Below are 18,852 nucleotides of genomic sequence, written 5' to 3'. Positions count from 1 at the left end.
TCTCAAAATGGAGGGCGAATACTCCCCCATTATTCTCTGCTATGTTGAAAAAAAAGTGCTCATAAAAGGGAACGAGTGCACCCCTGCTATGCTATATAGTCTCATGTTATATGTGCTATGTTATGTGTTCGTAAAGTGCTCATAAAAGGGAACGAGTGCACCCCTGCTATGTTAGATAGTCTTATGTTGTATGTGCTATGTTATGTGTTCGTACTCTCTGTGTAATATCTGCTATGATAAAAGTGCTCATAAAAGGGAACGAATACACCCCTGCTATGCTATATGTGCTATGTTAAATAGGTAGATGACGAATGTGTAATATGTGCTGCGTTATGTGTTCGTAAAGTGCTCATAAAAGGGAACGAATCTTATGTGGCATGTGGCAGGTGCGGTGATCCGGCGTCGACCGATCTGCGCAGACCGTGCGCGTGGCCGACCAATCAGCGTCAAGGGGGCGAGGTCCCGCGCCAGCCAATCGGCGTAAACGGGGCGGGGTCCGCGCCCAGCCAATCAGCGGGGGTCCGGCGCCAGCCAGTCGGCGCAGTAGATAGGAGGTTGTAAAAGAGCGTGACCAATCGCCGTTAAGGGGGCGGGGACCGGTACCAGCCAATCGGAAGGGGGTCCCGCGCCAGCCAATCGGCGGGGTCCGCCGCCAGCCAATCGGCGGTCGTAAAAGAGCGTGACCAATCGGCGTCAAGGGGCGTGGCCGACGCCAGCCAATCAGCGTCAAGGGGCGTGGCAGGGGGCGTGGCCTACACCGACCAATTAGCGTGAAGGGGCGTGGCCGGGGGCGTGGCCAGCCAATCAGCGTCAAGGGGCGTGGCCAAGGGGGCGGGGTCACGTGACCTGCGCCAGCCAATCAGCGTCGAGGGTTTGCGCATGCGCAGTAGGAAAAAAAACACCCGCAAGTGTCCCCACCCTACTTAGTACTTATTACATGTTACGTACAATTATAAACAATACATCAAGTAAAAGAGCACCTCAGTCTTTGCTACAAATGTTCGATGTGAGCTTCGTTTTTCACACGGCACACATCTAGTCGATAAGCGAGAAAGGCCCATAAACTTTCTGCCTTATGGCACAAAACACATTCAATTTAGGGGTCTCGTTTCAACTGTACCATCTCCTGAGGATTTGCTGACCGCTAGATTCGAACATTATTGAGTATTCACATTAGCTTTAGGTGAAATGTCGATTTATCACTGGAGACGACACGATCTAGAAAATCTTCATTGTTATGCAGCAATATTTCATTTGCGAAATTGGCACGTAAACCGTAGTCTGTAGGCTTTAGACCTTTAGCAACTGGAAACGATAAGAACGTAGTTGCAAGCGTCTCCTTAATATTCTTCACACAGGCGGTTGCACTCTAACTACAGATTCAGTCTTTATTAAAACACAAAAAGCTTTCTGCTCTCTAGTTTTCATCTTTGCTACTAGCTCTTTCTAACGGCAGACAGAGGAAACAATGCATGTGAATGCTTGAGTCCAAACTGTTGCTCCTTTATTTGATAATATTTATAATTGTAAGTTAATTGTAAATGATACTACAAAGTTTCAAAACCCTAATATTCATTTTGAAACACTCTGCGTTACTTCAAATTGAGTCATCCTCTTTTTATGTCTTGTATATATATATCATCAGAGCGAGCTCTAGGCAATTTGTCGCCCCGTACAATGGCATAATTTTCCACCTCCCCTTTTCTCCAGATAGAACAAATTTTAAAAGTCACGATTTTAAATATGCTACTCCAGCTTGAACAACGAAGGGGAGAGTAAGTGCAGTCGCACTCAGAAAGGCTTAAATACTTACTGAAAGTACAATCTCCTAAAGTAATTAATTAGGAGATTTCTACGAGAACTTATATCTTTTACGATCCCAAGGAGGACATTGAATGAAACAAAGTAATTTTGGATGCACGTTGGAATTGAGTGTTAACAATTCCTGGCTTACTTCGTTACCACCATTTTCAGCAATGTGACAAGCGCCATAGGCCTTATGCAGAGTCGTATTGACGTAAAACTAGCACTATACAAAGACCTGACTACTGCAGGAAACAAATGTTAGTCAAACAATTTAGATGGCACTAATCACGCGTCAGAACGGCTCTGCATAAGGCCCGTTATTTTTATTAGAACTGTTCTTTCTAAGTAAATAAATGTACAGGTATTTGAACATGAAATTGATTTTGAGCATCCTCCAAGACAGCAGCGTGAAATGTACACTGATGTTTATAGTATACATAATGATTGACATTTGTTTCTCATTTTACAATTTTTCATAACATTATTTTAATTATATCGCAAAAGGCACTGTTATATTGTTTCAAATATTTAAGCAACATTCAGTATTATTCACAGATATGTGGAATATCTTCGTTTTTTGTACTTTTTTGGATACATAAAAGATGAAGGACTTTAGTATTAAGTTTAAATAAATTTTGCTATAATAAAACCGGAAGGAATCTACATACCTGTCAGTAAACTTACTAAATTTATTTTTCAGCGTTACATTCATATGTTAACTGAAGAGTTGGATATGTTAAAATTGTGCTTGTTACGTCCGTTACCCAACTAGGACACACAAGATCCCGATTAGCCCCATTCATTTAATTAAGATAAAAATATGATAACTTAATAAGTTTGTTAACACTTTAAGCAATAAATAAGAGAAAAATTATGATCGCAGAGATTTAAACTTTGCAAACATATGTAGCACTTTTGCTTTCGTGTGAGTCATATCCGTTACCACTGTTCCAATGCCTATATATATATACATGTAGCTATGTTTCAATAAATATATAAATACAACTGTATACAGAGCACATTATTATCTATCTTATGAGGACTTTCTTAGTTTCTATGAACCACTTTTAACTCTTGGTTGCATTAAAGAGCCGTGCGAATGTCACGTCCATCAATTTGGAATGCCCGTATATTAACATGTGTTGCCAAATGTAATCTTCCATTAATTCACTTCCCACGTTCTTAGCGTGCAAAATGTTTCCCTTCAATATATGATAACATGTCACTTCTAATGTGTGAACTCTAAATCGTTACCTACTCTTATCAACTAAAATGTTCTCACTTGTATGTATTATTATGAGCCCGGTCTTTTACTAAATGTTTTTCCAAAGTCTTGCCACGTTTAGCTTTATCACCTCTATGCTGTAACATCTAAGTTGAAAATATAGTTTTTGAATAAATCCCTTTAGACACTTTACGCACATACGACTTTCATTTATATGTTAGCATGTTTATTGCCAAACTTGATCTTCGCCTAAATACTTTCAGAAATTACTCCAAAATGAATGTATTAATACATGCCTTCCGAACTCTGAATTTGTAAATAACCTCTTCGCACAGTGCTTCATACAAACAGTTTCTCGAAATTAAATGTTAACTTATAATTCCAAAAGGTGAATTTTGATTAGAATACTTTCTACACTCTGGGGTCGTCCACACATTACCTAACACTACTTTTTACTTACTCCTCCTCCTTGTCACACTTCATAACGCAAGGTGGAACCCCTGCCCCCTTTGTTACGTAAAACATTTTGATCATTTTCAACAATGCAGCTTCTTTAGGAATTGTTGCAATAAAAAACTACTCTCAACAGTACTACTTTTTATTACCAAATTATGGTTTTCTCAATATATTTGTAGTTTTTTCCCCAACAAATCAAGGTATTAGAAAATTATATAGTACGGAAATAATATTTCAACTCCATAAGCTTGTTTAATTAACCAGCCTTAATTGTTCAAATTTGCGTACTGTCGATTTTCCAAGGAGACAGCATCCATCCTTAGATGTCACCGATGATTAACAAACATAAAATACTACTGGAAGATGCAGGTTAAACAAAATCTAAAGAACAAACACCCACTCTATTTTCGGGATCCATATGTTTTGTGTATTTCAAGTCTGCGTGTGTCGACGGTACAAAGAAGTTTTCTTTAACGTCGATCACAGATTGGATGTTGCTGCACACGTGTAAAACAGAGACATATCGTTTATGAGCAAGATTTAAATCATCATCTTTGGACTTACCACAGTTTACCCCATTGCAAATTATGTGTCCTAAATCAGTACCAAAATTGGAATAAATATGCTTTGTCCAGAAATATTCAAATCCAAAGGTGAGAAAATTCAGTACGGGGATGAATATCAGACACATTAGTTTTTTACTATCTTAATTAGCTCTGCAAATTGTGGATTGGAAAATATTATTTCACGAATAAAGTTTTTTCCGTTTTACATGCGAAACCTCTTAGAAGAATGGAATGAGTAATGATACAAATGAAAAATAGTAAATATGATACTCAGAAATAGATACGACTGAAACATGAGAGCACTTCAAATGTTGATAAAGATAACTAACAACTAACTCCATAAAGTCGTGTGACGTAAAGCAGTGCTGCTATAGCCAAAAAACGGAATTCTATTGTACACGCAGGATATGTCACCAGTGATACCACAACAGGAATCCCTACTAAGTGATTATATAAGTTATTTGCTCGCAATTATCCAAAACAATAGAAATATTTATTTATTTATAACAAACAAAACAGATGTAAAAAATATTTTTAAAAAATTGAATATAAACATAAGAAAATAAATGTTGCAGTAAAAGGAAAAGGTGTTAAGCAACAAAAACGTAAACCCCTCCTTCCATTCGTCACACTTCGTAACGCATGGATGAACGCCCACCTTCGACGCATTGAGTAATACGAGGATGACGGCTCTTCGCACGTAAAATATTTTAAAAGAGGATGTGTTAAAATATGCGATGCCAAGCTTCCTACCAACTAAATGCTTTCCTTCTTTGTACCTAAAACGTTTCTCATCTGTGTGTTAACATGCGTTCTCAAAGATGCTTCTTAACAACCGGTATCATTTTACACACGAACGGTTGCTTCCCCGTGTGTATTAATATTTGTGATGGAAAAATCGCCTTGCACACACTTTGCTCTTATACAATTCCTTACAAGTATGTATTACCATGTGTGCTGCCACAATTGTTTTTTCCCAAACTCGCTTCTTAAAATTCTAGGCAGGTACAAGATTTTTACCTGTATGTCTTTTAATGTGTTCTTCCAGACGTCCTCGCCGCCTAAATCCCATTCCACATTCATGGCATGTAAAAGGTTTGTCGCCTGTATGTATTAGGACGTGAGTTCCCAAATTCGATTTTTCAGAAAACCTCAGTCCACAATATTCACATACAAGTTGTTTGTGCCCAGCATGCATTAACACGTGTGATTCTATGGCTTTCTTTCGAAGAAACTTCTTTCCACAGTCTTGGCATGTAAAGTGTTTCTCGCCAGTATGAATTAACTTGTGTGCTGCTAAATCTCCTCTTTTTTGAAATCCTTTTCCACATACCTCGCATATAATAGATCTCTCAGCTGTATGTCTCAGGACGTGTGCTGTCATATGTGATCTTCCTTTAAACCTCTTCCCACAATGTCCGCAAAGAAAGGGTTTCTCCTCAGTGTGTGTTAACATGTGCAGTACTAGTGCTGATTTTTGTCTAAACTTTCTTCCACAGTCTTGGCATGTAAAATTTTTCTCACCAGTGTGAATTGACATGTGTGCTGCTAAATGGTGTTTTTGCCTAAATTCCTTCCCACATTTTTGGCACGAAAAAGCTTTCTGACCTTTATGTATCAACATGTGTATAGTCAAACTTGAACTTCCAGTGAATCCTTTCCCACATTCTTTGCACGTATAGGCTTTCACACCCAAATGTATTAGCACGTGCCTTTTCAAATCTGATCTTCGCATAAACCACTTTCCACAATGTTCGCACACAAGAAATTTCTTATCGGTATGTGATGACATATGTGCTAGTAAAGTTGATTTCCTACTACATATCTTTCCACAGTCTTGGCACTCAAAACGTCTTTCACGTCTATGAATTAGCATGTGCCTTGTCAATTGAGACCTTCGGACAAATCCTTTCCCACATTCTTGGCATGTAAAAGGTTTTTCACCTGTATGCACTAGTAGGTGTCCTGCCAAAACTGATCTTTTCATATAGCTTTTTCCACAGTGTTCACACTGAAACGGTTTCTCTTCAGTATGTCTTAACATGTGTGCTTCTAAATTAGATTTGCGATTAAATTTCTTTCCACAGCCTTGACATGTAAATTGTTTGCCATCAGTATGCATCAACATGTGTGTTGCCAATTGTGCTGTTTGTATAAATCCTTTGAGACCTTCTTGGAAGGTAAAAAGTTGCTTATTATTAAGCGTTATGTTACTTGCCAAACGTGGTCTTGGGTTAAATCTTTTGGGACGCTCTTTGGTTGTGTGAGATTTCACAGTTGGAAATGAAATTATCTCCGTTCGTACATTATGTGTATTCTCTTTTCTGGAAAAAATATGTATACAAAACCTATTACGTTTTTAAATAAACAAGAAAAAATCGAAACAAGACATTTTGGACAAAATAATGCATATCTTTGCATCTAAAACACAGTAAATATCCAGGAAAAGAATCACTGTAGTTTGTCTTTTTCACGAAATTACATGACCTTAATAAATAAAGTTAGATCCACTAACATGAGTATTCTACTAGAAAGGAAACAAATTTAAATTGTGTGCAAAAATGGGAGATTTCAGGAGCAAGTTGTTAGAAGGATAAAATTTTCCGTCTTTTCCATGAAGATAACATACGCGTCATTGTCTCGGAAGATATGGATTTTCTTGCAGGCCAGAACTCGTCTGGTTCGGATCACACGGTAAACTGCATTTCAATTTTCCCTAATCTTGCTGCAGAACGAGCTACGAACCTCAATACAATGCAATCGAGTAAAATTTGGCATCTAAAATATTTACTAAAAACCATTGAAAAAGTGAATCAGCGCCTACGATTTTAAAGGATGAAGGGAAACAACTGGGTTATTTTCCTTAATATACATAATTAACATTCATATAAAATCTACATACATTAACCGTGACTCATGGCTGCACGAAGCATCTACAGCAGTCATCTGGAGGACACAAAGAAGTTCCAAAAAAAATAGATTCTAACGCTAATGTAATGCAATTCAGCTCCGAAGTCATACATTGTAAACAGATCATATCGACTTTTATAGATCTTATACCCTCTGATACGACCAAAAATAAACGTGTCATGGCGTAGAATCAGTAATCCACCCTCGTTACTAGTCTTTACTTATATGTCGTATATGATCTCGGAAAAATATGCCAAACACTTTCATCGTACATACCACACATTCATGTCACACTTATCAAAATCGGGATATTAGAGTTTACATCTCATGGAACAAACCTTAATCGAAAATCTGTACTAGGACCCTCTACGTAATGTTATGACCTTCATACATGATACAACTTTATAAAAAACGTTTGAGAAGGTAAAAATTATACGTAATTATGCACCTAATATCATAATAAAACACTTTAGGGCTTACTCAAGAAACGGTTTGCTATCTGATAAGAGCTAAATATATGATTGCAACTACCTTATTCAAAAGCACGCTAGTGATATTATCCATTAATTGTATCAAAAGATGAAAAACAGAACTTCTCCTCAGCGACGTACAAATACATTATGAAAAAAGCAAGAACTTTTATAATGGTTTTCACCATTTCTAGTCTTTAGGCAACACTGCGGATGACGGTAGATTGATTCTTTCAATAGAAGTAGGGATGAAATAATAAAAGTATCACTTACAACTGAGAAATAATCCCATGCTAGTCAAAAAGCTTATTACGGTGGTAACATCACGCAAATCGTCTTTCAATAAGTTCTCTTACGTTTATAACCCTTAAAATCATACCTAAAGTGTCATTACTTGATTTTAAGCTGATTTTCTAAACTAATTAATTTAGCTCTAGACAGATTGATTTTATTACGAACTAATTTTATATTTTATTTTCTAATTTGATTTCAAAGAAATTTTCTTTTTCGTGTATCAGTAGTTGATTTCTCTCCCAGTCAGAACAAGAAGTATCATATCGCGCAGATGTTTCAGAATATGTCAGGCTTGTAACAAATAGAGCTTTACTCCTCTTTCTTTTAGGAGCAAGTTCCTCCTTTCTGAGACACATTCGCAATTTCCGCGAGCTGGCAGATATTGACAAATATTGGAGAAGTCTGGGAAAATGTGCGAAATTGTTTTCGGTTTCAATCTCGGTCTTCATATTTTAACCTTCCGTTCACAATAAACGTATAGGCTTTCAGAAAAAAGGTCAGAGAAATGACAATCAAAAATACTGCTATGAACCGACAAGAACAGACCTTTCGGTCTTTTATTTTAAGAGCTTCAATTCACTTACAAACCATATTCTCGCTCTTTGGTGGAGATAAATATTGCTCACCGGCAATCTTCCTCCGTATCGTGATTTACAACTTGGCACAAGACATAATGAGACTGTTTGCTAGTTTTCTCACTAAAAAAAAATCATACTCTAACACTATCATACAAATAATAATTTGACTAGCTTTTAAGAATTCTAGAAATACATCAAAACACTTAGAGAAATCACTTCAAAATATTCGCACTACTCTTTACGACCTGGACGGAAAACTGATCTGCAGACAGTGGTGTCTAAAATAATAAAGCATCACCTTTCTCAATGATAAAGAAATACCAGGGAGGAGACTTATTACTCTAACCGCTATAATTTAAGTATCGAGAAGTTGCTATGTCGTAGCCCAAATGATGGTCAAATCACAACACGCAAAGGAAGTGCTCGAAATTATAATAATCAGAAGGAGAGAGAAACAGAAAAAGCAATTAAAAAAACATCAAAGTGACCAATAATAAGAATATTGGCAAAAAAAAAAATTAAAAAAGGAGACAAAGCATAAATTATGCGCTACATACTTTAATAATGACAAGAGACTAGGGAATGCAAAGAAAACGTATAGGCCGGTACCGTAAAAATATATTCCCGCAGGCAACGAACGAAATACCTTTACGAGGTACACTAAGAACGTTTTGAGATGTGGTAACCAGGAACGCAGGAAGTGATTTTTTTTTCGTTCAAAAGAACCCCTCTCCTTTACATGTGAACTCAAACAGTTTGTAACAATCACGCCACTCATTAGGAAGAGATGTGTTGCGAAGTCGATGCATTTGTCGTTAGTTGAGCTTCAGGCATAAAGTTGGAAAGAAGAACTATTCGTGCAATTATTTTGTACGATCAAAAATTATTTAAATTAATCACAGTGTCTAGAACGCTTTTCTGCTGCATTTGGGGACACTACACCATAACCCGCAGTTTTTCGCTGGTGTACTAAATTCAAACGGGACTCAGCCTCGCTCGATGATGAGGGGTGCAGTGAAAAGCCGTCAACAGCTGTTACGGTAGAAAACGTTGATGCTGTGGAGATGATAAGGGAAAATGCGCGTGTGGTCTACAGGGATATTGAGTGTGCCTTTGATATTAGGTCGCTGATTGTTTCAAACATTTTACACAAACAACTGCGTGTGAGGAAGGTTTTGTCACATTGGGTGCTCCAGAACTTGACAGATACACAGAAGCGCTCAGAGATTGCTTCCTGAAAAAAACCATGAAAGTCAAAAGGTCAAGAAGTACTCGAAAGGAAATGATGGCGAATTCTTCTCAGCAAATTTATAATGTGGCCACAATTCCTTTGGAAAACCAACGAACAGTTACAGCGAGATGGTACATAGATAACCGTTTTCCAGAAGTGTTCCAGAAAGTCCAGGAGAGGTGACCAAGAACTAGCCTGCGGGGATCACTCAACGAATATCATAATTGAATTCATTGAAGACCAGGCTCGGACTGGCCAGGGTAAGAAGGCAGGGATCTCTGCCGGGGCCCTCTCTCTCTCTCTCTCTCTCTCCATATATATATATATATATATATATATATATAGAGAGAGAGAGAGAGAGAGAGAGAGAGAGATAGATAGATAGATAGATAGATAGATAGATAGATAGATATCAAACATTTCTGCTATGTTGGAGCATGGTTACTCGTAGTTTGTTCTGTTTCTAGGGTTCGCAGGCCACCAGCAATTAATGTAGTCTTGGAGTCCCATTATTGGGATGAAATAAAAAGTATTTTAAACTCCTGTTTGGGACCCTTTGTTTGTGGTCTAATAAGAATATATTTCAATAATATGAAGAATGGGGCCCCAGCATCATATGGTCTAAATGTGTATTAGGGCCCTGTGTTAATCGTTTAAGTTATTGGAACACCATACAGAAACAGAACAAGTCCCCACCCAGGGGGTCCATTTATGAATGAAAGCCACCACCACACATCGCAAAGGTTTTACAAGGCTGTTAAACTTTTACTACTAATAATAAGAAGAAAGAATTGCCCTCCAAGTCAGGGTCCTGTCGGGGCCTTATACTCCCTAGTACGAGACCGTTGAAGGCAATCGTGTAACTACCCACTTAAGAGTTATGACCTGGCACTTGTGACTAGCTTGTTTCCTATGATAAAGGATAAACTTCGCGGACGTAGATTTCTTTCCCCTGAAGATGCTGTCACTTCTTACACAGAGCAGTTAAGTGCAATGCCTGAAGCAGACTGGAGCCAATGCTTCCAGGATTGGTGTAGAAGGAAGAGACTTAGTGTGGAGTGTTAATGCGAATACTTTGAAAAAATGTAATAGCCATAATAAAGTTTTGCATACCATAAGACCCATGTATCAAAACTTTCCTAGTGTTCCTCGTGTATTACTGCTTACTATCCAGTCCCCATTCGACACCAAATAATCACATTCCAAATAGTATTAGACGAACTAAACGAAAACGTACATTTAATATTTAAGGAAAATCAGTTATTAATTAATATCGAGTCACACTATAAGAGTTTACTACTACTACTAATAATAATAATAATAATAATAATAGACACTACATCATCTCTATCATAGTGGGGAAACAAAAGCTGCACCAAAGATGTAAATTAACACCATTCGAAACTCACATTAAAGATATTTGAAGCAAAACTATTAGACTGAAGTACATCTCTTAATAGATTAAAAGTTTCCCAAACAGTATATTCTAAATTAGGGATGCAAATAAGCAATAAAATTTTACTTGCCCAAGAATAAAGCTACTATTCCATATCCCACAATAGAAATCATTTATTTGCATTCGGTATGATATTAAATACTCGCCCGCACCGTTGAACTACTCGCCTCGGGCGAGTGGGCGACCAGTTATTTCCATTTCTGTTCTAAATATTCTTCATATTCAAAAATGAGGAAATTTTAGCCTTAGGTTCGGTTGGGATTTATTACAAATATTCTACGTTAAGATTTCTTTGGAAAACCTAATAAAGCAAACTTTTGTATTGTAAACCTAATAAACCAATCATTTCAAAGGAGCAAAGAAAACAGGCAGAGTTCTACCAGTCATTAACTTATTAATTCAACAAATAAAAGCAGACGTATTTACAAAGTGGTAGAACACGATTCCAACAACATCACACTTATTTTCCTATTGACAACAAGAAAATACATGGCACAGCATATATTTATATTACACCTCTACAGACGTTACGATATTCATTGTGCCTTGTGACTATGACACGGAAGGTCTTGAGGGCTAAACCTACCTAATTACTATCGAGTCCTACAAGTAATCCTTTTATGCTAGACAAAGACACCGCACTGGCTACAGAAGTACAGCTGGTTTATCTACAAAACTATCAAGAAACAGTAACAGAAAGAAACAATCACAATTTCAGAATAAAACTGGAGAGGAAATAAAAGGAACATTAAAAGACAACCCTCAATTATCTAATAAACAAACTCCATGGTTCTGGATAATCACAATAACATTTAAAACAGTTTCTGACCTGAACAAATGAATTATATTAATAACTATACGTTTTTTGTTACAGTTTCAAGGACCTAACGTCCTCTTCATCAACATTGATAAAAGACAGATGATAGCAAATCTTATATCTTCCTCAGCCGTTAGTTGGCATATTCATTTATATAATTACATTGGTAATACCTGCAATTTTACAATTCTTTGATATATTGATATACAATTATTTTATATATATATATATATATATATAACAACAGAAATTTGGAAATTATTCAAATTGCATTAATAGCCTTTATGCACTATTCTTTTTACTATTCTATAATTTCTCCCATTGCTCATGCATATTTATACCACTTGTCCAGTTCATTAAGTTATCTTCTTGTTCTTTCTTTATTCTTTTCGCTTCCTTTCATTTTCTAATCTTTCTCCTTTCTCTTTCTAAACTTCTGGCCCCTTCCCAATCTATCCTATGTCCCGTTTCTTTTACATGTTTATAAATAGCGTTATTTTCTCTTTTCATTCGGACATCATCTTTATGTTGTTTTAATCTGTCCATAAGCCTTTTTCCCGTCTCCCGTATTTCATGTCACACTTACTACATTTCACTTCATAGATAACTCCTTCTTCTTCCTTCTTTATATTGCTTTCCCTCCTCTTCTTTTTCTTCCTTATACATCTCAACAACGTTTCTCCTTTTTTGTCTTAATGCCTCCTTCTCTTAATAAATTCTTTAGCACTTCCGTCTTTCCTCCTATGCTCCGAATTCCATACTACTTCTTGTTTTCTCCATCTTCTTTCTCTTTTATGATTTCTTCTTTTTTCTTTACCTTTATCTGTTCCATCCTGTATCCATTACTTTGAGTTGTTTGTAGAACTTTATCAAATCTTTCTTCCTTCCCTCCTCTTTACTATTGATGTTCTCTATCCTCCTTTCCATGTTCCTAATGAAGTTCTTCTTAGTTGCTTTGTCTACAAGATTTCTCCAGTGAAAATAAATACCAACACGTTTTTTGATACCAACTGGTAATTATTTTCTCACCTTGCTTCTCTATATTCATATCCTTGAAATAGACAGATTTGTAATCTTCTAATTCTAACCTTATACCTTTTTAATACAATGTTCTCAGGATTGCTGCCAGAGTGACTGTTGCTGTGCTGGGCTTTCGTTACCATACAGCGGCTACATCTTGCTCTGCTACCTCTGAAGATGTTGACGCTGTATTGTAACGAAAGATTAGCACAGCAACACTCACTCTGGCAGCAATCCCGAGAAGATTGGATTAATAGTAGACGCCAGCAAAGCTTCAAGATCATATTGACTTATACCTTTTTCTTCGTCTTCTATGATTTCAACATATTTCTCCAGTTGATCTCTACTCCCTATTCATATGCCTAAACAATCATCTACATACCTGCTAAAGAAGATTAACTTTCTCTTTCCTTCTTTTGTCACTTTTTTCTCCCACATGTTCATCACTACTTCCGCTAAAACTGGATCCAATGCTTAGACCTTCTTTCCTTTTCTTTTCCTTATGCTTTTTTGCCCTTCCTTCTTCCCTTTCCTTAAGTTACTTTCTTTTTTGTTCATATTTTGTCTAATGATCGATAATGCTTTTTCCCTTATTTTCTCCCTCTCCTCCTTGTCCTTTATATCTGCAATTGCTAGTTCTACTATGTATACCATTTTTTTGTCCACTTCTTCTTTAACCTTAAATTTATGCCCTAGACGTAAGCACTTCTTCCCTTCATCTGATAATATTATATTACCTATAACTACCACTCTGTTTCTATTATCCTTTTCTTCTCTCTAATCTAACAATCTTCCTTTGTTGTCTAATCTCATCTTTACTTTTCCTTCAAAACTCCTTTCCCATTCTCTCAATTCTCTTATTACTGCTTCCCTCACAAAAATACTGTGACCTTCATTTATATGTTCCATAAGTTGGTTAGATATTTTTTTACTTTTCCTAACTTCCTTAGTTTTTTTCCTTATGACATCAAATATCCTTCTCAATTTTCCTGATTAGTTTGTTGAACCTCAGTGTTTCACACATTAATCCTTTCTTCCTCACCCTTAGACCTTTTGGATTAACTTCCTCTTCTAGACACTCTCTAAAAATTTTATCTGCTGCATATCCGATATTACGTTCCTTATTTTGTTCTACACAAGAAGTGATCCTTTTAGTAAGAAATATTAAGCAGAAGCATGCTTAGCAGATGCGACAGCTCCGCATTTAATATTGTAAAATTAGACCCTACTATACATAAAGGCCTCCTTGATGCCTTTTGAAACAGAATATCTCAGCGGAACGACTCAAACAATATTACGAAGTATAAAACAGCAATTAAAAGAAAATGTATGCATAAAATGCCTACTGAGAGAAAAATATTACATTTCGCTCACATTAGGAAATTGCATCAAAGCAATCTCATTTAAAAGAATAAAATGAAAGAAGAAAAACGAAACCTTGAAGGAGCAGTTACGACACTGAACTTAGAGAACCTATTTTTCAAGTTACAAATTAGTTTATTTTTATTTAGCTAACGAAAATAAAAAACGGAGAACTCAAAGATAGAAGTACTTATTACTTTGGATACTGTTCTTTATAATACGTACCAACAAGAAGAAGTATTTGGATACTGTTCTTTATAATACGTACCACACTTATCTGCCACTATCAAAGTGTTTTTTTTTTAAAAAAAAACACTTATCTACTTTTAATAACATAAATAACGACAACGAAATGTTGTCACCTAATAAACGGTAAAGCGAATCGTTTGCTTATCTTATTTGTCCTCGCACTATATTTTCACCGTTTTAACTGTTATTTTGTTCTAAATCCCGATAATTGCTGTAACTTGTTTAGAAAAACCACACACAGGATTTTTAAAGAAATGTATAGCCTTTTATGCTTTTACCATGTTCCTTCCTCTTACCAACAATTCATTAATTTCCTTTAAACGGGTGCTATCTACAATCAGCCTCACCATATGACTATAGGTAAAATGGCTCGAATTCCTTACCTGTTAAAGAGGATTAATCTACAACTCAGCAATTTTTTCTTTCTTCCTTATAGGAAGTACGATACTCGAAATAAGAATGATTCCACCTTTATTAAATTCTCAATAGTCCTCGTATTTCCTACTTGCATAAATGGCAATAAACTTATCTTGAAGCAATATGGATTGTAGATTTTGGGTTTAAGCCTACAGTCCAATATAATTAAGTTAAAGATTAATTATTAAAATACGGAATTCTTGGCATACAGACTACATCTAGTTTTCTCAGCCAGAAATCTTAAAAACGACTCTTGTAATGTATGAACAATTAATAACATTATCGCATAATAAAGAACGACAATTTGTAAAATCTAGGATATTATTCCCTTTGTGATATTCAATTTAAATGCTCCAGAAGAGTTAAACATATGACTTTCAATTTTTCATAAGGTTTCTTGGACTAAAATCTCAATAACTATACTATAACCTCTCTAGTGACACCTGGAATTTTCCTTTATTTACATAAACGTGTACTTCGAAACATTGACTCAGTAACATTGTATTTCTCTCCAGTGAGTTATATCTGTAAGTACACCTTCCAGTCGCCATCACTGTATGTATTGCCATTTTATTTTTTAAATGTGTTTTAGGCCCGCAAATAAAGATTGAAATCTACGCACAAGGCAACGTCAATTTCTTCACCAATCATAGAAAAAAAAACCTTCATTCATCACCTGTGCGATTCACAAACAGTGAATACACACCATCCGAGTATTTTCCCTGTGATAATTAGTGATTTGGAGTACAAATATTAAATTATGACCAGTAAAAACAGCAGCTACAATCTCCAGGGAAGCAACGCCGATACCACCGCTGATACTGCCCGTATTGACAAACAACTACATAACTTGAATATTCCCTTATTTTTTTACCATTATGTTCCTTGTATACATACCTGTCCCATTGTTTCTAGTGAACTGATGTACCAATGAGGTAATTTCATGTTATAAGTCTCATTGTGATTTCAGTGCCTTATATTTCTCACGGAACTGATAAATTCCTATTTATACGTAATACAAAAGAAAAACATTTCGGAATATTATCACTTCCACATGGGAGGGTGTAACACCTCAACCATGTGCACTTACAAGCAAACAAGGACGCTACACTTTAGCAGCTGTCGCGTGATTTAAAAGACTGAAGACGTCACCTTTAAAAGCAACAGTGCCGAAGTTCAACGACGGACCACAAATACTCGGTATACAAGAAGCGGCAAACACTTCAGCGGTCTCTCTTAGATTGACCACATTTTATTTCTCCCTTTCTAGTCGGTCGCGTTGCCTTGTGGAGAAATCCAGCCCTCTCTTGGCTGTCTGAGCCCTGAGAGCAAACAGATTCTTATCCTTTGGGTGCAGCTGGGATATGAAATGAGCCACAAAAATTCCTCCAGACCCAGATCTTATTAACCACGAAGAATAAGGAACATAACTGTTACCGGACCAGGGGTGTAGCGACTGGGGGCCCATCGGGTCCAGCTCCCCCAAATGATATCCTCCCCTCCCCCAAATGACCAGCTTTTAATATATCATCGAAAGATTACCTCCCTTTAGTCATTTAAAAATAAAGTTTAAAATAATTAATAATTTGCGGTAAAATTAATATGGAAAAAATACTATTTTACTATACAGATCGACAGATGGTATGGTATTTCTTCCCTATACCGATCAACAAATTGTACGATATACATTTTGTGACAGCAGATTACACAATTTACTGTGATTTATACTTGACAATTTGATGGCAAACGTTTTAAAAAGGGACTAAAATTAATGCCATAAAATAATGGTACTAAACTGGTTTGTAAGTACATTATATTTTTTCATATGCTGTAGCTAGTGTTTTACAAAAAACATATTTTTTTATGAAATAGACAATTTGGTGAAAAACAACGTTTTTATTCACTTTTTCAGTTTGGACTTCATTCGGTTTTTCTTTATATGCTATTTGGTGTAAAACAGGAAGTGAAATAAAATATTTATATTGTCTTTTATTCAGGAATAATAAACTAAATATTTTTGTCAGGAAATCTTAAAAAAAAAAAAAAAATTCAAAGAAAATGAGACGTAAGTAGACAGTCTCCAAGTGGGGAGTATAGGGCCCCGACAGGAGCATCACGTGTAGGGCTCCATCTTCCTTCCCCATGTAACATGTAGGAGCCTCACAAAGTATATTGTTTCATCTTCTTATTTTTTTAAAAAAAAAAATTCTGTTTATTGTAACAACACTCTATTTCCAATATGGTTTGATAAAATGCTAACTGAAACATTATCAATATAACCTGAAATTAGAGTTAATATTCACAGATCGAGTATTACGAATAGTTATAACGCAAAGACGAAGTGGTTGCTTCACGAATGTTGTTTCAGTGGACGCACAATAGCCTTCAATTATATGTTGAAATATCTTAAGATTTTATCTTATGTTTCCTAGTGTATATATGTACAAAATTTTATTTATAGTCTATATGTTTCTAGGGAACCAAAAGTTGTTATAAACACACAGGCATATAGTTTATTATAAGTATTGAAGTATATCTATAAGACATGTTACTGAATCTTATTATGGCACTCCTGGTAGACTCAAACTTAAAGGAAACACAAGAAGCTAATCGTTCTCTAAGTTAACAGCACAACCTCTCCAGTTCTACGGAAGATTCAAAGAGTATTTTAACACATTTTCATCATCGATAATACTAGAGACATCACATTCCATGCTGATTAACATAAATCTTTCCAATATGTCTTGAGACTAGGGAGCGCAATTTGTGCAAATTAATTTCAGTTTTGAGAATACTCGTTCGCAGCACACTTGTGTATTCTCTCTCACATAAGAAAAGGTATGTTTTCCGAGGGATAGTATCTCTTGCCCCTTGAAGCGATGGAAGATATAAGAAAATCAGTTCGATTAATGTAATTGACCTCAAAACCTTTTAAAGCTATGGATCCTGGTAGAAGAACAAAATATATTACGTTTGCAAATGCAATTTACACAACAAATAACACGAATAGTGTGACAAGCAGGGAAAGCAGAGAAACTGTTATATGCTAAGACGGCATAAGCAAAAATCACAAGCTGAATGTTTAAAGTTTATAGCAAGAAAACAAGCACCTGAGTCTGTGGTGTAGTGGGTAACATTCTAACCTACCAATCAGCTGATATAGATTGCAACCTTCGTCAAGTGCACTTTTTTTCTTTTCGTCGAAGGGACAGACATTAGTTGTAGTATTTACATTTTTCTTTTAGCCGAAGGAACAGCTATTACTTGTAGTGTTAGAGCTTTATATATGGATTCATTCTGTTAGATTTTTTTCCTATTCTTGTCTAAGGTAATAATATAAGACTGCAAGTATGATTCTACCTATGTAGATCAAAAATAACGGTGTTCTAAATTTCTTTCCATTAATAAAATATAAAAATAAACTTACATCCGAAACTAAATATACAAGTAATTGAAATGAAACTAGCAAGTTGGCGAGTCACCACTGGGCAGAAAAGAAAAGCAATATAACCTGAGGCGCTTTCAGAAGAGAAAACAATATAATCTGAGATCCTTTCGGGTGCCTGTCTTACCTCTGCCTTAACTGTGAACTGAACACACCTTTTTTAAAACACAATGTTATCATTGAAATAATGGTTTGTGTGAAAACGTAAAAAGAAGAAAAAACAAACACTATTAGTATATTTTGTTTTTATTATTAGATGTTTCAGTATGTTCAAGAAAAAATCATGTCCACTATTTAATAAGAATATGATTAATAAACTAGTGTTCATAGCGAGTGAAAAAACAGCACGTATTCTGGAAAGTCATATTGTATTTGGGAATACTCACGCGAGAATGAAAGGAATGTAACACTTTTGGAATCAATCCTATCAAGAGATTGATTTCTGACGGGAGTTCATTTAGTTTAGGATCCCAAGTTAAGTTGTAGAACCATGCCTCATATAGTCTCGGTGCTGAAAGGGATGTTAACTCAATGAACCAACTAATCAGTC

General features: G+C 35.9%; 1 protein-coding gene across 7 annotated transcripts in view; it reads right to left on the bottom strand.

The window, feature by feature from the left end:
- The window catches only part of LOC145665034 (uncharacterized), a 487,711-nt gene that overhangs the window by 451,617 nt on the left and 17,242 nt on the right, over positions 1 to 18,852 (bottom strand). The window contains exon 4 of one of the 7 annotated variants that reach the window (XM_081732267.1): positions 926 to 6,377. The exons of the other annotated variants lie outside the window; for them this stretch is intronic. Within the exon in view, the coding sequence (XP_081588393.1) occupies positions 5,051 to 6,377 (1,327 nt within the window). The 3' untranslated portion in view covers positions 926 to 5,050. Of the gene's footprint in view, positions 1 to 925; positions 6,378 to 18,852 lie in introns of those variants that run through there. 7 annotated transcript variants of the gene reach the window in all.

This window comes from Thermobia domestica, chromosome 11, assembly GCF_964235325.1.
Source record: "Thermobia domestica chromosome 11, izTheDome1.hap1.1, whole genome shotgun sequence".
NCBI lineage: Eukaryota > Metazoa > Arthropoda > Insecta > Zygentoma > Lepismatidae > Thermobia > Thermobia domestica.
This window is presented reverse-complemented; position numbering and strand designations above follow the sequence as displayed.